Here is a 21,024-nt window from a genome sequence, read left to right on the forward strand (position 1 = left end):
CAATAAGCACTCAAATATTTGTTGACCATAAAAATGAACGAATACATGAATAGAGGAAAGAAATAAATTTAAATACTGGTATTTTCTCAAAACAGTGCCCAGGAGCTGCCTGCGGCAGAGCTCTAAGCCTTCCATCCCTCTTATTTCAACCAGAGCAGCTCTACTTTTTTCTATCTCCCATTTAGGCTTTTATTTAAAAAAAAAATTTTTTTTTAATGTTTATTTTATTATTTTTGAGACAGAGAGAGACAGAGCATGAACGGGGGAGGGGCAGAGAGAGAGGGAGACACAGAATCGGAAGCAGGCTCCAGGCTCTGAGCCATCAGCCCAGAGCCCGACGTGGGGCTCGAACTCACGGACCGCGAGATCGTGACCTGAGCCGAAGTCGGACGCTTAACCGACTGAGCCACCCAGGCGCCCCCAATTTAGGCTTTTAAACAAGATTGCATTTGTAAAATGCTTTCATTAAAAGTTTGAAAACCATGGGACATCTATCATTATCACTCCCTTCCTTGAACTATTAACTTACAAGTACATAAAATTTAATGTGTAATTGTCCCTCAAATTACTGTTGAGTTCCCCAAATTTCTTGAGGTATGACATTCCATTTTATATAATCAGTATTTGCTTATTCAACTTTCATATAATCTACACTTTCTTGTAGACCAACTCTTCAGAGGAAAATCTGAATTTTCTCATATCAAGCAACAAATGGACATTTTGTGCCACTACTATGTGCAAAGTCTGCCATGCAACAATTTAATTCTTGCAGCATCACCATCTCCACTTGAAGAGCAATGCTCATGCAACCACGTTAATATATTTGGCATTCTAGTCTACCCTTCTTTTAATTAGAAGAAAAATAGAAAAATTAAGTGTCAATAGGAATGATAATAAAATTTTATAAACATAATATAATTGAGTAATCATTGGGCATGCTGAAAGCAGTAAATTTTTATCATCAGTGGAACACTTTTTAGATTTTGTCAATAAGACTTTGGTCTACTGCCTATATGGCTATTTTTGAAGAAAAGGAAATAAAATGTACAAATACATCTTATGAATAAATACTATGTCTAAGAGGCAAGGTGTCATTACAGACTCTGTAGTAAGTGGTAGGAATATATCCCCCTTCTACCCTGCAAATCTTTGTGCAACTCACATGGTTTACTTTCATGCAGATTTTCAAGTACACATTATGTACTAAAGTAAGGAAATGATTTCCTTTACATGTCTTTATATACTCTTCACACTAACACCTTACCAAGTCATGTTCCAAACTGGGTAAAAAAGATGACTTAATGTCTATTAGCAATTTCTCAGACAGTAGGGTTAATGAATGAACCTGTTTTCTATTCTCTTTCAAAAAGAATATGACAAAAAGATGAGCACAGCACCAACAACAAAATGGACAAAGGAATTAATGAGTTACCAAACAAGAAATAAACACATTAAAAAACACTTTTGAGAAGGGCCACTGGGTTGGTATTCTTTTAAAATGATATTACCAGGGGGGCGCCTGGGTGGCTCAGTCGGTTGGGTGTCTGACTTGGGCTCAGGTCATGATCTCGAAGTTTGTGGGTTCAAGCTCCACATCAGGCTGTGCTGACAGCTCAGAGCCTGGAGACTACTTCAAATTCTGTGTCTCCTCCTGTTTCTGCCCCTCCCATGCTCATGCTCTCTCTGTGTCTCACAATAATAAATAAACATTTAAAAAATTTTTTTAAATAAAAATTTTTAAAAATGATAATACCAAGGGCGCCTGGGTGGCACAGTCAGTTGAGCGTCTGACTTCAGCTCAGGTCATGATTTCACAGTTTGTCAGTTCGAGGACCACATCAGGCTTTGTGCTGAATGCATGGAGGCTGCTTGATATTCTGTATCCCTCGTTCTCTGCCCCTCCCCCGCTTGCTCTCTACCTCTCTTTCAAAATAAATAAAAATAAACTTTAAAAAAAATTATCAAAACAAAGAATTATGTTGATTTACTACCTTTACACAAAGCCTTAAATTGTTATTTATTTGGTTTCAAGGAGAGGTTATCATGTACATATCAAAAATATATAACTACAAAGGGAAATTTTTTAAAAAGTCATTAATGAACACAAGATAATGGAATCTGTTTACTAATAATAAGAAGGCTGAGATGATTTTTTTTGAGAAAGAAAGAGAGCACACACATGATTCAATCTCACAACAGTGAGAGATCATGATCTGAGCTGAAGTCAAGACTAGACACTTAACCATCTGAGTCACCCAGGCACCCTTCAGATGATTATTTTCTTTAATGTTTATTTATTTTTGAGAGCGAGAGCACAGGTGAGCAGGGGAGAGGCAAAGACAGAGGGGAGACAGAGGATCCCAAGTGACGCACTCTCCCCACTGCCAACCCCCACCCCACTGCCCTTTCGCTGATGACAGCAGAGAGCCCCATGCAGGGCTCGAACTCCAGAAGTGTGAGATCGTGACCTGAGCTGAAGTCAGAGGCCTAACCAACTGAGCCACCCGAGCACCCCAAGATGATTATTTTTAAGCAGAAGACACTTAAGTCTGCAACCAAGGTTACTCTGATGATGTACTGTCTGTTCTTCTAAATGATTAATGATGAGGATGTATCATGCTGCATTGATTAATGTTAATGCAGTAGGGGCAATGATGCCCTAATACACTTGATCAATATAGCTTTCCTGAATTAAACACTTTCTTTCACCACTGGGCTGATGTGTAGTAATTCTGCAAGCTTTAATGGACTGAGTTGAAAAGGTCAGCTATCAGCCCAAGCACAGATGACTTCCACTAAGATACAATTCCTGAAGATTCTTCTAATTTAGACATTTTTTATGTCTAAAAAATGTATTTGGTCTTATGCAACTTGCATTGCTTTAAAAATACATAAATTTGCAAACCAATTTCATACTTGAAATAATTTTGGAGAACATACTGCCTAAATAAGGTCTTCAGTAAAGTCTTTGAAAGTAAAGGATTTTATGAAGACCTAATCACATCTAATTTTCATCTTTAAAAAATTTAGATTTTTCACACACCAGGTTTGCTTAAGGCAAAACAAACACCCCTAGTATGTAGGTTAGGACACAGTAAGAGACAATCTAAGAACAAAGCCAAGTCACTTGACTCTTTGTGTCTCATTTCACTCATATATAAATTGGAGATATTCCATCTAATGTGTAGGGCTGTTAGGAGAGTAAACTGGAATAACATGTAAAACCACAGAATCCAGACCAATGGCTCTCAAACTTCAGGGTGCATCAGAATCACTACACAGGGCCCATTCCCAGAGTTTCTGATTCAGCAAGTCTGGGGTCAGGCCAGAGATTATGTTTCTTACATGTTCCCAGGTGATGCTAATCTTGCTGGTCTGGTAGCACACTTCAAGAACTAGAGAGACCTTATCTAGAGAGACCTGAGCGCTAATCTACCAATCCTGGACTCTTAGCTTCTCTAAAACTCAGCTTCTCTAACTCTAAAACTATGTTTGTTGTTGTGGAGTTTAGGAACTATGGAAGTAATGTACAGTGCCTGTTGAACACTGTGCCTGGTTCATGATAATAATATCCTAGATATTTAGTACTAGTAATAGTGGTACTTGTTCCACCATCACTGCTATACTATTTCTACTAAGTAATGGAACATATAGAACATTAACATCACAAAAATTTTTAATTGCATTAAACTGCACTGTAAATTAAAAAAGTTCCTTATATTTTACATTAATTCCTTTCCTGATAAAATTATAAAAATTAATTATAAACTAGTTACAAATCTCTACAATAACTTTTTTGTAGCAGTTAAGAGAACAGATCTAGAGCACAACTGTTTGTGTTCAAATAACAGTTCTGCCTTACAAAACCTATGTGTCTGTGGCCCTCAGTTTCTTTATCTGTAAAATAAAAACAGTATTAGTACCTAAGGTCATGAGAACTGAGTTAAAGGAAGTAAACTCTGAACAGTGTTGGCATAAAATAAACATCCAATAAATGTAGCTATCATTATTATTATCCCAAAACGCTAACAGTAACATTGTAAATCATTACATATATATGTCATTATATATCATTATATTATATACCATTATATATATGCACATATATATACACATGTATATATATACATATACATATTAAAGCATTAAATAATGGGAATGCAAGCTGGTGCAGCCACTCTGGAAAATAGTATGGAGGTTCCTCGAAAAGCTCAAAATAGAACTGCCCTATGACCCAGCAATTGCACTACTAGGCATTTATCCATGGGATACAGGTGTGCTGTTTCAGAGGGACACGTGCACCCCAATGTTTATAGCAGCATTATCAACAATAGCCAAAGTATGGAAAGAGCCCAAATGTCCCTCGATGGATGAATGGATAAAGAATATGTGGTATATATATACTACGGAGTATTATTCGGCAAGCAAAAAGAATGAAATCTTGCCATTTGCAACTACGTGGATGGAACTGGAGGGTATTATGTTAAGTGAAATTAGAGAAAGACAAAAATCATATGACTTCACTCATATGAGGATTTTAAGAGACAGAACAGATGAACATAGGGAAGGGAAACAAAAATAATATAAAAACAGGGAGGGGGACAAAACAGAAGAGACTCATAAATATGGAGAATAAACAGAGGGTTACTGGAGGGGGTGTGGGAGGGGGGATGGGCTAAATGGGTAAGAGGCACTAGGATTCAACTCCTGAAATCATTGTTGCACTATATGCTAACTAATTTGGATGTAAATTTTAAAAAAATTAAAAAAAAAAAACCCTCAACATAAATAAAGAAAAAAAAAAAAACACCTCACCTAAGATGGAATATATAATCTGAATATTCCAATAACTATTAAAAGAACTGAATTCATAGTTTGTCTTAAAAAAAAAAGCATTAAATACACTCAATGTTATTTGAAGGTAAAATTTAAATAACTGGGTATTTTTCTAATTATTAGTGTGAACTACAGACTATCTAGTCTTCTATTATTAGGTTGAGTCATATGAACTGCTGACATGCAACTAATAAATACAGTACTAGCATAGGTTCAGAGTAATAGCTTTCATCCCAATCTCTCTGATCATTCTTTTGAGCCTATTGATGGTTCCACTCTAGTGTGCTCCCAGGTTTGGTCCTCAGCTCTCTCCTTTTTTAAGTTTATTTTTATTTATTAAGAGACAGATAGAGAGCAAGCAGGGGAGGAGCAGAAATAAAGAGACAGAATCCCAAGCAGGCTCTGTGTTGTCAGGGCAGAGTCTGATGCAGTGCTCAAACTCACGAACCGTGAGATCATGACCTGAGCTGAAGTCAAGAGTTGGACGCTTAACCAACTGAGCCACCCAGGTGCCCCCTCAGCTTTCTTCTCCTTCAGATCTCCCAGAAGGTTCCTAATGACTATTCTATGGTTTTAATCGGAGACTGAAAATACAGAGAGGTTTTATCTAGCCACAGATGCATTTCATTGGCCTACATAGTTTGTTGTTATTGTTTAATTTGGAGATCTAACACACACACACACGCAAACTCCTACCCACACACACACACAAATTGGATTCTGGCTTCTCTTGAAAAACTGGACAATCTGGCAACACTGGACAAGCATTAGCAAAAGCCTACAACTGTCTGGAATAGCAACTAACTTCCAACAGGGCATGAGTTTTCCAAATTGCTAAAGTCTTCAGTTAGCTTTACTCTTCACTCATTTATTTATCTGCCTAGCTCTTAGGCATTCAATTTTTCAGCTGCTAGTTCTACTTACTAGCAATGTGCTGATAAGCACCAATCTCCATCTTCATCCCAGACTCAGATCCAGTTGCCATCCCCATCTATACCTATGTGTCCCACAGACATAAGTCCCTTACCATCTCTGTTCCCCTAGTTTCTCTACCTCAGATGTTGACAAATCCAAACAGTATGCTAAGCCAAGAATGTCACCTTTACTACAATCATTTTCTCACTTCCCATTTCCTAGCAGTCACCAGTTTCTACAGATGCACCTCCTAAAAATCTCAAATCTATTTCCTCTTCTCCTTCCCCATTACTACTGCTTTCCCATTCAGGCGCTTATCAACAATCACAGCTACTCATCTAAAGCCCATGTCTCACTCTGTCTCTTCTCTGCTTAAAACTCTGCTTCACTGGTTCTTCACTGACCTCAGGATAAAATATAACCTCTTTATTTTAGATGTAAGCTTCTGCCTATATCTACAGCCTCATCTTCCCATTGTTCTAACAGTACCAACCTTCATAGTTCTCTGAACACAGTGGCAGCATCATATTTCCATACCTCTGTACATGCTACAACATCCCTCAGCCTAACAAACTTGTCCAATCTTCAGAACTGCCACGGAGAGAAGGTAAGGAGGAAGCGGAAGGAAGCAGCGTCTGGTTACAGGAACCTTTTAATTTTTACATTAAATACTTTATTATAAAAATAATTACTTGGTAACAAAAAACCCTGCTCTTCTGTGAAACACTGACTGCCTTTTTTGTCTCTTCATTATTTCAGTGTCTTATACATATTTCTACCTCTACAGCATATTTCATATTACATTACAATTACTTCTTTACAAACTCCTTGACATCATGGCCCAAGTCTTATTTACCAGTATATTCTCAATTCTAAAAACAGGGAGTTATACATACTATATACACAATTAATGTTTGAATTCAACAGCCAGTCTATACCAAAACTACTTTCCATCCACTGTCTATGAGAGAATCTATAGGCAAACAAGTTTGGCTGACTGATAGGAAAGGGAATCATCTTTTGCCCTTGTTCAAAAGAAAAAAGAGCCACCTTGTAAAGATAAATTGGCAACTATTTTTAATCTCTGACAAAGGACAGAATGAAGTTGTAGTTTTTAAACCTTTTTAAAGCTCTAACATGCTAGAACTGTAATTTCAATGATTACCTAAAGAAAAAAAAAAACATAATAGAGTATTTCTTCTTCAAATCCAAAGTTAATTTAAATTGACTTTGTTTTGATAATTTTATGGCATCTCTTAAAAATTGGAGAGATTCTGAAATAATAAGTTACCAGAACTGGGAATCATTGTAATAACAAGTAATCTATTGTTTTGGGGGAAAAAAATTTTTTTTGGTACCAATCCTCTTTATTATAAATAAATGATGTTTCAGAATATAGGATGTGGAGGGCAGCTAGAGATTTAAACCATAGTGAAAATGAAGGTGATAGGTAACAACCTACCTATGTATATTTCCATACTCTTGACTTTCTTTCTTGTTATTATGGACGAACTATCTGTGCTCTTAGAGAAAGGCAATGCCTCAGCTCTGTATTAGATCCCATCCTCTCTTGTGTTCTCAATAACACTCATCCAACAACTCTCCCCTTTCTCTCTTGCATCAATTTTTCCCCTTTTACTGAATCACTGCTAACAGTATAAAAACATGCTATTATTTCTCTTATCAAAAAAATTTTTTATTCTCATTGTCCTCTCCAGCTACTGCTGTAGTTCAGTAATTTCAGCAGAATGTGAAAGCACTGTCTATACTTCCGTCTTACAATTGTTCTTCTCAAGGTTATCAGTGAATTCCTAATTGTTAGAAGTCCTCTGATCACTTCATATCCCTCAACTTACTTGATCTATCAGGAGCATCTGACACAGTTGCTGATACCTCTGCTCTCCTCTTTTAGAACACTGTCTCTTGGCTTTCAGGGTACTACATTCACCTGGTTTTCCTCCTTCTTTTTCATTGCTTCTTTTTAATCTCTTTTGCTAGTTCTACCTAAGCTCTGTGCCCTATAAGTAAAGGTTGGACTCCTAAGTTCTTGTGGCTCTAAATACCATCTTTATGCCAATGACTTCCAAATTTACTTCTTCAGCATGAACTCCTCTCCTGAACTCCACACTTCAAGTGCCTACTTGACATCTCCATCTGGATGTCTGATAGGCATCTAGAACTTGTTTATAAACATGTCCAAGGCTAATAAGCTCCTGATGCCCACATCCTCTCTCTAAACTAGTTCCTCTCGCAATCTTCCTCACCCCAGTTAATGGCATCTCCATTCTTGTGGCAAGTCAAAAAATCTTGGTGTCAACCTAGACTCCTTTATCTCACGTGCTGTAGTTTAACCTTTAAAATATAGTTACCATATGACAATTACTTAACAATATAAAAGGAACAAACTACCAGTACATGGAACAACATGGATGAATATTTAAAACATTATGTGGGGCGCCTGGGTGGCTCAGTCAGTTAAGCGTCTGACTCTGGATTTCGGCTCAGGTCATGATCTCATGGTTCGTGAGTTTGAGCCCTACATTGAGCTCCCTCCTGCCAGTGTGGAACCTGCCTGGGATCCTCTCTCCCTCTGTCTGTGCCCCTGCCCCTGTCCCTGTTTATATATTAAACATAAACGTATTTATGTAAATTTATAAATAAAATAAAACTTAAAAAACAAAAACAAAAACATTGTGCTGAGCTAAAATAAAACCAGACAAAAGAGAGGACATAATGTGTGATTCCATTTGTGTGAAACTCTCCAAAAGAAAAATCTATAATGATAGAAAGTAGATCAGTGGTTGCCTGGGGCCAGTGGCTGAAAGTGGAGACTGAAAGAAAAAAGGAAATCTTTTGGATGACAAAAATGTTCAATATCTTGATTGTGGAAGCAGTTATGAGTAATAAATTTGTCAATACTCACTGAACTTCATAATGTGTACATTTTATCATATATTAATTATACCTCTATAAAGATTAAACATACATACATAATTCAACTATTTCTCACTGCCTCCCCACCCCCTGAGTTACCATGTGGGAGCTATATCACCTCTCTGGATGACAATAGCCTAACTAGTTTCCCTGCTTCTGTCCTTGCCTCCTGCATTTTATTCTCAACACAGTGGCCACACTGATACTGTTAAAAATTACATCATGTGACTCTTCTCAAAACCCTCTAACGGCTTCTCAGTAAAATTCAGCATCCTTACTCTGATATACGAGGCCTCACATGACCAGCTTCTCTGTTACCTCATAGATCTCATTTCCCACTACCCTCCCCCATGATTACTTGCACTCCAATCAGAGGTGGCCTCCCTGCTGCTCCTGAAATATAGCAGGCACACTCTTTTGCACTTCTTATTCCCTCTGCCTAGGCATGATGTACTCCCTATTACCAACCCCAATAAGGCCTTAAAGCTTGTTTCCTCACTTCCTTCAGGTCTTTCACCAAAGGGCACCGTCTCAATGAGTCTTTCCCTGGCCACTCTCAAATTTCAGCACCTCCGTCCCCACATACCTCACTTGTATTTCATTTTCTCCTTTCCTGCTTTATTTTTTTCTCCCCAGGCCTTAGCACTGTTTTATTTATTTGTATTTCACTAATATATATGTTACTTATATCTTATTGGCTTTCTCCTCTACCAGAATGGATGACCCAAAAGGAATTTTATCTGTTTTGTTCACTACTGTAACCCCAGATCTTAAAATGGATGTTGAATAAATGAATGTATCTCAACAAATTCTAGCTCTCCCTTTAATAGCTGATAGTAAGTAAAATTTACTTTATAGATGCATCAACTGATACTTTATTTGCTTTAAAAAATTCTGGTAAATTAAATAAAAACTTCAACACACTTAAACATATACAAATATATATCAGCCAAACTTGTTTTCAATTCTAATCAAGAATACAGAATCTATCAGGGGCGCCTAGGTGGCTTAGGCAGTTAAGCATCCAACTTCTGCTTCGGTCATGATCTCATGGCCCATGAGTCCAAGCCCTGCATCAGGCTCTGTGCTGACAGCTCAGAGCCTGCTTCAGATTCTGTGTCTCCCTCTCTCTCTGCCCTTCCCCATCTCTCTCTCTCTCTCTCTCTCAAAAATAAACATTAAAAAAATTAAAAAAAAAAAAAGAATACAGAATCTATCAGACATTAAGAACTTTTTATCAAATTTTCAGAGAATTTCTTCTGAGTAAGGATCTATGTGAAATAACTCTCATTATTGCCAAGAATATATAGAATATAGAGTCCTGCTGAGTTCTTTACAAAAGCCAGATAATCTCATGTTGCCTGAAGCTCCCATTACTATTACAGTAGAGAAAACTAATCAGTTTGACAGTCCCAGAGCTAAGAATTCATTTTTTTTTTAATTTTTAACGTTTATTTATTTTTGAGACAGAGAGAGACAGAGCATGAACGGGGGAGGGTCAGAGAGAGGGAGACACAGAATCTGAAACAGGCTCCAGGCTCTGAGCTGTCAGCACAGAGCCCGACGCGAGGCTTGAACTCACTGTCCGTGAGATCATGACCTGAGCCGAAGTCGGCCGCTTAACCAACTGAGCCACCCAGCCGCCCCAGAATTCATTTTAAAAATACATGTAACTCTTACTTACACTTGTCATTTATATCAATAAAAGAATTAAAGGAATTGCTTATTTTATAAGCAAACCACAGAAATATGGGACTATCAAACATAAATAATTTAAAAGTTAGAAGGTACAGGTACCCTTACTCTAGAGGTCTGAGTCTCCTCTCCTTTAAATAGGCAAACAATACAGCTTCTGCAAGTCCAAAGGAGGTGTCTCCTTAATAACTGCAGAGGAGAAAATTCTATACTGCAGCCTTCACCTGCATCCAGCAGCTATTACTGGAAACACATTAAAGTATTCATATTCACTCAAGTAAAGAGTTTCAGTGTGGGGGTGTTATCTGCTTTAGTTTATGAGCAGCATTATATATTCAACTTAAAAATAAAGGCCCCGAGCTTTCATAATAAGATTTAAAATGTTTTGTAAAGTTAAATGCAGTGGAAAATTTCAGAAAGGATTATTAGTTAAACAGCTCTGAATAAAGAGTATGACCAAACACAGTAAATATTTTAAGGATGTTTCTTCCTGAAAGCGTTAGGTATATCACTACTGAGTTATATTGGTTTGTCTTCATCGTATATAAGCTGCATCTTTCATTTCTATGTGTCAATTTCTTAAACAAGACAATGAAGAAAAATAACTTCACTATACTATCCTAGCATGGAAGGACAATAGCTGTCTCAACATCTCATATAATATATCCGGTCACTGACTTCATAACCTTCAAACATTTTTCATTTCTTCATAACCTTCAAAACATTTTTAAGCTATCAATTTATTTAATATATTTATTTACACTGGTACACCTAGCATCTATCATAGTGCATTGTCACTTGTAGTTCAGAGAAACTGCTAACATATCCAAAGCTTCTCATTTCTAAGTTCCATGGAATGCTTTAACATAAAATAGAGGTTACTCTGGATAGGCAAAATGACAAAACCATTAGTAACAAAGCTAATAGACATTCCTAATAGATGAGAGGTACATTATACATGAAAGGTACATCATTAAAATTGACTTTTATTTGCTGGTTTAGTTTTCAAAGCAAGATGAAATGAGAATGATCATACAGTAGTACCTTACCCTTTCTACCGGTGAACCATAGCATGCAATGCCGAAACATAGCAGTGGCAGATGGCATTGGTGTTATTAACTATAAAAAGGATAATAGCAGAGAAATGACGGCTGGCAGACAACACACAGAAATGCAGATGAAATGAATGCAAACTTGCAGTTCTTGAAGCAAAGCAAAACCTTTAAGCCAAAGGTTGCCACTAGCTTCAATTTAATTTACATTTTGAGTTTTACACAGACAAACACTGCAACCTTCACAATCAGTCTTTAGACTCTTCATGCAGAAGCAGAACCATACTCCTCGATAAAGAAGATCAGCAACCTTCTGTAAACACAAGCCAGCAGCAGCAGCAGCCCATTACTTTCTCCCTTCACTGATTTTTATCCTTAAAATTTTTAATCTCCAATTGCAGCCAGATCCACAGTCGTTTCAAACAGATCTGTATCCACTGCAGATACAAATCCCTGCCTAACCTGCAGTACCACTTCATCCAGAACGTTCCTGTGCACTCATTCATGCAGATCAGTTGCAAAACCATTCAAGTCATCCAGCAAACAACCCAAAAGAGAAGGAAAGAAGCAGTTGGGACTGTGAAGAGAAAGAATCTCTTCTTTCAGCTCACCCTGGAAATGGAAGGTTTTCTGATCAACAGTTATTGTGAAGGTGCTGTCGTCCTCATCGTCTATACCAATCACAGCTCCCTGTGAAACAAAGAGCAAAATCCCAATAAGGCAAACAATGACATCAGCAATATTCACTACTGCTACAGCCCTGGAATGCTTAATGCACCGAGGACACTGGCAGTAAGCTAGACACAGAAAAGGGGTATCTGAGACCGTATTTTTGCTTAGGGAGGAAGAACTAAAGGGGAGGGGATGGCAGGGCACTGTAGTACTCTGCATGGCTACCTTCTATCCTTGCATAAGGGGCATGGTTGTGGTGAGGGGGAGGGGACAAACATAGAAGCTGAGTCTAGAATCTGTGTTTCAGAGTCAGCCACTGAGGCTTTCTGAGCTTTGGACTACTCTCTAAAATTGGGGGGTCAGAAACCTCCACCTCACCCAGTTGTTGTGAGGCCAAAGAATGCAGGTCCTCTTCAGCAGGCTGCTTTGTGTTACACTTCTTAGTGCAGAAATGTCAGGTAACACTTGCTTCAAAACACTACCCCAATCAATTCTTCCCAGTGTGCCCCATTTATACATGGCTGTGCAACTGCACTTCCCACTTTCTGCTGTAATTTTCTGTTCGTATGTCTGCCTCCTCCCACTGAAGTGCCATGAGATCTTGGAAGTCAAGAACTACATTATTTATTTTGGTACATGACCCTTAAGTACACATCCAAGCTATGTTTTCTAATAAAAGCATGAACAACTCTCCAAAGACAGGGGAGGAAGGGAATGCATTTGTAAGTTGTTTGTACCAAGAAAGTGGATAGGCTGGGTTTTAAACTTTTTTTGTGTTCAACCTCAAGCAGCTCATGAAGACAACAGGAATTAAGAGACAGGAAGCTACTCAAAACAGGGAGTGTAACATTATAATCAGTGTCCTTAAGAAGTGTCTAAAGTATTCCAGAGAGAGAAGCTAGAGAACCTGAGATAGGCAAAATGCCCCAGGATGGCTACAAAAGTTAACAGTGTGCCACAGACAAAACCAGGACCTTGAAAATGGGGGTTGAAAAGAATCAGGGGGCCAAAATACCTAATCCCATATAAAAAGGCTACTCCTATTATAAGAGCATTAGGTAATAGAGCCAAACATTTATTAAATCTCTTCTCAGAGGCCATCTGGATAAACCCCAACTATACGCAAACCCCACTGACCTGAATTATCTTATTCTTCAGTTTTGGATTGGGTTAGGATTGTTACCCCATTTTCAGATAAGGAAAGTATCTCCTGAGAGTATAATGACTTACCCAAGGTCACACAAAGAATGAATGTCAGAACCAGAACCACTGGCAGGATACCTACTTATTCCATGACAGCAAATATAGACACATTTCAGTGGGTAAGCAAGTGTGGGAGTGGATCTTTCTGGTTAACTGAGTTAGATGTATCAAATATTTGCTAAGTCATAACTAAATACAAAAATATGTGCTAGATATAGCTCTGTAATATGTAACAACAGTCCCTGCCTTCAAGGCACGTATACTTCAGAGGAGGAGATAAAACATGCAAAGAGGTGAGTATAAAACAAGGCAAAAAATGATCTCTACATCGATGAACTTTGAAAACATCATGCTAAGTGAAAGAAGCTAGCCACAAAGGACCATAAGGTATAATTCCATTTATATGAAATGTCCAAAACAGGCAAATTCATAGAGACAAACAGTACATTAAAGTTTGCCTAGGGTTGTGGGGAAGGGAAGAAGTGGGGTAAAATAGGGAGTGACTGCTAACAGTTACGGATTTCTTTTTTTTTTTTTTAATTTTTGTAATGTTTTATTTATTTTGAGAGAGAGAGCATGAGCAGAGGAGAGACAGGCAGAGAGGAGCAGAAGATCTGAAGTGGGCTCTGCACTGACAGCACAGAGTCCGATGCGGGGCTTAAACTCACAAACTGTGAGATCATGACCTGAGCTGATGTCAGACACTCAACCAACTGAGCCACCCTGGTGGCCCGCGGGGTTTCTTTATGAAAACATTCTAAAATTGATTGTGGGAATGGTTGCTTGACTCTGTGAATATACTAAAAACAATGAATTGTATACTTTAAATGGGTGAATTGCACTGTATGTGAAATATATCTCAACAAAGCTGTTATAAATCACCCCAATCCCAAATGTCTGTTCTTTCTTTTGGATCCCTTAATGTCAATTTACCATTTACCTGGTCAACTCAGATGGAAACCTCTAGGTTCTACACATGTCCTCCTTCATTCCATCCCCATAAGTTGTGCTCATTCCACCCTTGAACCATAATCTCAAATATGTCAATTCTTCTCCATCTATGAATTGCCAACACCCGAATTCAGGCTCTCATAACTACATGCTTGATAAGGCAGTCTGTCTCCCTTCAGTCTGGCTACCTTTTTAGTCCAGTCTTTTGCTATTGCTAGAGTAATATTTCTAAACTACAGAGTCTCACAAGAGAAAAAGATGTTTAAAACCTTCCTTGGGTCTCTGAACTAAGAGATAAAGTCAACATTTCTTCATAATGCCAATCAAGACTGTTCAAAATCTAACTAACTTAGGAAACTAACCTTTCCACTGTTATCAACTAGACCCTTCCTCCTTACCACACACAAAGGCCCTGTACATACAGCCCCAACATTTCTTCCACGTACTGGGGGGAAAATCTAAACACACCAATTAATTTCACTTTTGTATGTCCTTTCTTATGCTCAATTACCAACCATTTATGAAAAAAAGCAAAACCCCACATATCCCCCTAGCTACAACCTCCTTTTTCACAAAGGAGGTTTTTTTTTTTCTTTTTAATGTTTACTTAACTTAGAAAGAGAGAGACAAGGTGCAAGAGGGGAAGGGGCAGAGAAAGGGAGACACAGAATCCAAAGTAGGCTCCAGGCTCTGAGCTGTCAGCACAGAGCGTGATGCAGGGCTTGAACTCACAAACCTCGAGATCATGACCTGAGCCGAAGTTGGACGCTTAACTACTCACCCAACCAGATGCCCCAAGAATCAAAAATTTTTTAAAAAAAACTTTTTAATGTTTATTTATTTTTGAGAGAGAAAGAGGGAGACAGTGTGAGTGGGGGAAGAGCAGAGAGAGAGGAAGACACAGAATCTGAAGCAGGCTCCAGGCTCTGAGCTATCACCACAGAGCCTGAGGCAGGGCTTGAACTCACAAACTGTGAGATCATGATCTGAGCGGAAGTCAGATGCTTAACCAACTGAGCCACCAAGGCGCGCCCCCCCCCACCCCAAGAATTAATTTTTTTAATGTTGTTTATTTTTGAGACAGAGAGACAAAGCACGAGCAGGTGAGGGGCAGAGAGAGAGGAAGACACAGAATCTGAAGCAGATTCCAGGCTCTGAGCTATCAGCACAGAGCCTGAGGTAGGGCTTGAACTCACAAGCCATGAGATCATAACCTGAGCAGAAGTCGAATGCTTAACCGACTGAGTCACCCAGGCACCCCTCACAAAGGAGCTTTTTAAAAATTGGCAATGTCTTAACCTTTCATCCACTCCTGCAATCTAGCTTCTTTCCCACCACTGCACAAAACTACAGTCGCACAGTTCTCCAATGACTGCTTTAGTACTCTCTAGTTATGTCATACACCACCAGTCTAAAGCACTGTTGCTGCTGCTGACTGCTTCCTTCTTGAAACTCTCCTTCAATGGCCCTTAATTACCTAAGCTGTGCTTCAGAAATATTTCTACTTAAGTACCTTTGACAACCTATACAAGAGAAAGTTGTCTTTTGTCGCCCATTATAATTTATCTCTCCTCTGTCCAAATGCTTCCGTGAAGACTCTGGAAGATAGCTAACAATCTCCCAGTCCAATTGGGTCTTGCCATTATCCTGAACATTCTTCAACATACAGATGTACAATTCATTTGACAATCTGGCCTCCCAGTTTCCTGATTTGTTCAACTCAAATAAACTTCACTGCCATTCTCCTTCAGTCACTCATTCCCAATGGCAATACACCTGCACTACCCAATATAACAGCCATTAGTCACACATGGGAATTCAAATTTTAATTAAAATTTAAAGTAAGTTACTCAGTCACATTTCAAGTGCTCAATAGCTACTACATGCGGTTAGTGGCTATGAAACTAAGTGCAGATACAGAATATTTTAATAATTGCAAGAAGTCTACTGGACAGTGAGTGTTGTCCTAGATCTTGTCATCATAGAGACCTAAACCACAATAAATAGTTAATACTGCCTGTTACTGAATATTTTCAATGACCCAGGCACTATAAGCATTTTACATATTCTTTATCATTTGAAAACAACAACTTCATATTGAAAGGTGACATATACATAAATCATAACCCTACAAGCTTAGTGAAAAGAAGTTCCCTTTGTAACCTTTCTTAATCATTAGCCCCACTCTCCATTCCAAAGGTAAATACTATCTTTCTTTCCAACATTACAAATTATTTTTGTCTGTCTTTGAACTTTATACAAATGGACTTCTGCAATATACTTTCTTTTGTGTCTGGCTTCTTTCATTTAACATAATGCTTGTGAAATGCATCACAGTTATTGTATATAGCAGTAGTTTGTTCACTTTTATTGCTATATATATAGTATTCCTTTGTATGGATTTTCCACAATTTATTTACAGTCCCATTGTAGATGGATATTTATGTTGTCTCCTGTTTTTGATTCATAGGATCATGCTGCTAAGGCATTCTTATGTATCTCTCTCATTATACATATGCTTATATTTTTATTAGGTACATATCTAGGAGTAAATTTGCTAGGTCATAGGATATCTACATGCCAATTTTATTTTTTTTTATTTTCTAATTGTTATTTATTTATTTGTAGTTTGAGAGAGGGAGGGAGGGGGGACAGAAAGAGAGAATGGGGGAGAGAAGGAGAGAGAGAGAGAAAAATCCCAAGTGGCTCCACGTTGAGCATAGAGCCTGATGTGAGGCTCAATACCACAACCCTGGGACCATTACCTGAGCCCAAATCAAGAGTCAGATGCCCAACCAACTGAGCCACCCAGGCACCCCTATTTATTTTTTCAAATAGGCTCTATGTCCAATATGGGGCTTAAACTCATGACCCTGAGATCAAGAGTCACGTGCTCTACCAACTGAGCCAGCCAGACACCCTTGCACATGCCAGTTGTAAAAGATACTGTCAAATAATTCTCAAAAGTGGCTGTACCAACTATACTCCAACCAATGGTATACAAAAGTTTCAACTGCTCCACATCTTCACTAGCATTGTTGTACTTTAGTCATTCTGGCAGGTGAGTAGTGCTATCTCATAGTGGGTTTAATATACATTTCATTTCCCTGATAACTAATAAGGTTAAGTATCTTTTCATGTTTCTTGGCTATTTGAATATCCTCTTGTGAAATAGTGACAAGACTGGATGATTATTTTATAATTATCTGTAGAAGCTTTTTACATATCTTGGATATGAACCCTTCTCTAGTTATGAATTAGGCAAGTATCTTCTCCCATCCTGTTGCCAGTCTTTGTATTCTCATAAAGATGTCCATGAAGAATTCTTAATGTTAGTGTAGTACAATGTATTAATTTCACACTTTATGATTGGGCTTTCTGTGTTTTAAGAAGTCTTTCCCAATCTCAAGGCCATGAAAATATTCTCTCCAACGTTACCTTTTAGAAGTCTTTACATATGGATATCAGGCGAAGTAAATCCTCCACCTTTTTTCTCTTGGCCTTTATAAGTTATAAATCAACATCAGCACCACAGTCAATGCCCAGGTCCCCCTAGGCCACCAGGTGAGAACAAGTCACCATTTCTACTGGGGGTCTGTTGGTTGACTGAGATGGCAGGAATCAGAAGTGGGTGTTCTTGGTCCTTTATAAATCTGAATAAGCAGAACAAGTTACACAAAAACTTGCTAGGATTCTGATGGAATGAACTGGGACTGCCAAATATTTAAGTCTCTTTACATTTCAATGTTTATAGTTTTCTGAGTAGAGGTCTTGTCCACCTTTCATTAATGTTTATTAAGTAATTAATGTTTTTGATGCTATAGTAAATATTCTTTATTTTTAAAAATTCATTTTCTAATTACTAGTTGTTAGTATATTAAAATACAGTTTATTTTGTATAATGACCTTGTATCCAGTAATCTTGCTAAATTCATCTATCAATTCTAATAGTAAATCTGTAAATTCTCTTGAATTTTCTGTTAAGTTGCTACAAATAATAACAGTTTTATTTGTTCTACTCCAATTCTTATACCTTATATTATTTTTCGTGCTTTATCCATTGACTAAGAATGCCAGTGCATGTGTGGTTAAAGACTGCCACTAGAAGAGCAGATGACGGTGAATCTAAGTGATGACAGAGGGGATCCTTGCCCTTGGTCTCTCTCCCATTGTCCTCTGTAGCTATTTAAAACCTTCTCTATTTTCCTTGAACTCCCAACAACATAAGCAGTCATCAGGTAGAAACTCTAGACCTGCTATGCCCTCTCACCCAAACATTCACCTGCATCTATACCCACTCTTGCTTCCTTTCCACTTGTCATAATGGAAAAAGGGCTCCAACCCCATCACTGTTCCTTAGATCTCTTACTCTACCAAATTTTCAACTTCTTTGACTACTGGCTCTTTCCCAACAGCATTTACACATGTTGAAATTCTTTACCCTATTTAACAACAACAATCATTCATTCAATTGTACATCCTCATCTAGCAACTGGCCCACACCTCTCATTCCCTTCCAGTCAACATTATTATTTAGATTTGTCCAAGCCTCCTAAATTGTTTTAGCCTCCCATTCCTTGTGGGATATGTAACCACATCAATGGTTCTTCTTCACCTTCAAGTAAGGTGACCATATGACTTGGTTTGCCTGGGACAGTTCCAGATTATTTCTGTTGTCCTGGCATAATAATGAATAGAGTATCCTGGTCTTTTATTCTTGAGTGTCTGGTTTAAGGGATATGGTCACGCTGGCATAGCCTAGCCTACAATGTCCTCTGTGATTTGCTCCATGCCTACCTCTCATCTCTTATCAAATTCTACAGTTGGACAGTTTGAGGTTTACCAGTTGTCCCAGGCTCTCTTCCATCAAACATTCATCCTCTCACTTTATCTGAGTGTATGCTACTTTATTTTTTACATTTGGTAAAGCAAAACTCTGTTTGCTAATCCACATATTGAATAATATTCTACCTTAAACAAGTTCTTTACGATGCAAACCCACCAAAATACCAAAGTTTTTATTTCAGCCTGCTTTTATGACCCACTGTACCAACATAATAAACACATATATTTTTCACTTACTTCTCAGGATTTCTATTCTGAATATATGAGATGCTCCACCTTGGAGGTTATCAGTACTTTGTGTTCACCAAGATACCTGCTGCTTCAGGGTCACACTATCCAAGTTCCAGATAGAAAGTAACTAGAGCTGGAGTCTAGTGCAACCAGATGAAATTTCCTGACTTTCTCTCTTCTTTCTTCTACACACACAAACATACCCCAGACATGAGTCATAGTTCTGGTACCAAAGACAGAAAGTTTTGCTCTCATGGCTTAGAAGAAAAACAAAACAAAACAGAACACCACAAAACAGAATTCTGGCTATTTTGGGCCAATCTCCCTTTGCAAGAAGAGAAAATTGAATTGGTAAACTGGATCTAAGATAGTAAGAAAGAAATGATGACTCCTCTGGGACACAGACTGCTCACACAGCTCCTAAAAGAAATGTACACAATGTTATGAATACACAGCACAGCCACTCCCACAGTAACTCTACAACCACATCCTTTCTCTCCTTGCTGAAATATTAGAAACCTATCTCACATTCATATAACACATTTAAATATGAACTTGGAGATTCAGACAGAACAGGTATTACGCTTCTTTAGAAATTAGAAAACAGGCTCAGAGAGGTTAAAAAAAAACTGCCCAAGGTCCTACAACTAAAAGGCAGGAGAATTCAGGTTTTGGAATTCTTGATCCAAAGCCCTTTCTTAACAGGGCACTGTTATAAAAAGCAACATTCACTAATAACTTCAATAGATTTATTAAATGCCTATTCTGGGCCAGGAACATTAATAGCCAAGGAATATAAATAGGAGTAAAATATATCTCTGCCCTTGAAGAGCACATCATCTAGAGGGGAAAGAGAGGAGTCAACAATACAGAAGGAAATAGGAAAGCCTGAGGTCTGGCCTGCTTATCCAAATGCTGTTGCATGGAGGACCTATTTTAACATCATTCATTGATTTAACATATATTTATTAAATTTTCTAGACATTACTATAGCTAATAGGAATAGATCAGTGAACAATCTGCTTTGCTGTTTTCACTAAATATTGTTTTGAGGTTTCTTAGTGCTGTGTGTGTGTGTGTGTGTGTGTGTGTATATACACACACAAACTTTTCATGCTGAGAATATATATGCACACATACACGCACACACAATCTATTTTGAGAATACATATGTACGTTTTACCTGCTATATAGTATTTCCACTATATAAGTATTCCACAGTGTGTCAGTTTCCTAACATTTAGGTTATTTTTCATTTTTCCTGTTCCAATAATCCAGCAATAACCATTACTGTATATGTCTCCTGGTAACACTTCTATAAGTAAGAATATGCTCTAAAATGGAATGAGTTCCAATTTTATGTAGAGTTGGGCACACCTTCAACTTTATTAAATACTACAAAATGTCTCCATAAGTGTTGTATTGATTTATATCCCAACCAGTACTATATGAAAGTTCTTACATCCCCAATCATTAGCCAACACTAGGTATAATCAGACTTTATAAATCCTTGACAATGTGATAAAAATACTATCTTCCTGGAGTTTTAATTTGCATTTTCTGATATCACTGAGAAATAAGAACCTAGTCGCATTTATTGCCATTCTTATTTCCTCTTATATGAATTGAGTGTACATATCCTTTGTGCATTTTCTTTTAGGCATTCTTTTGTCTTTTTTACTGATTGGTA

The 21,024-nt window shown here is 37.9% G+C and overlaps 1 protein-coding gene across 7 annotated transcripts in view; it reads right to left on the reverse strand.

The window, feature by feature from the left end:
• Positions 1–21,024, reverse strand: part of OSBPL9 (oxysterol binding protein like 9) — a 192,109-nt gene that overhangs the window by 104,366 nt on the left and 66,719 nt on the right. For 5 of the 7 annotated variants that reach the window (XM_060624267.2, XM_060624269.2, XM_060624266.2 and 2 more), the window contains exon 3: positions 12,044–12,122. The exons of the other annotated variants lie outside the window; for them this stretch is intronic. In XM_060624267.2, the coding sequence (XP_060480250.1) occupies positions 12,044–12,122 (79 nt within the window). The remainder of the gene's footprint in view (positions 1–12,043; positions 12,123–21,024) is intronic. 7 annotated transcript variants of the gene reach the window in all.

Source organism: Panthera onca, chromosome C1 (assembly GCF_046562875.1).
Source record: "Panthera onca isolate mPanOnc1 chromosome C1, mPanOnc1 haplotype 2, whole genome shotgun sequence".
Lineage (NCBI taxonomy): Eukaryota > Metazoa > Chordata > Mammalia > Carnivora > Felidae > Panthera > Panthera onca.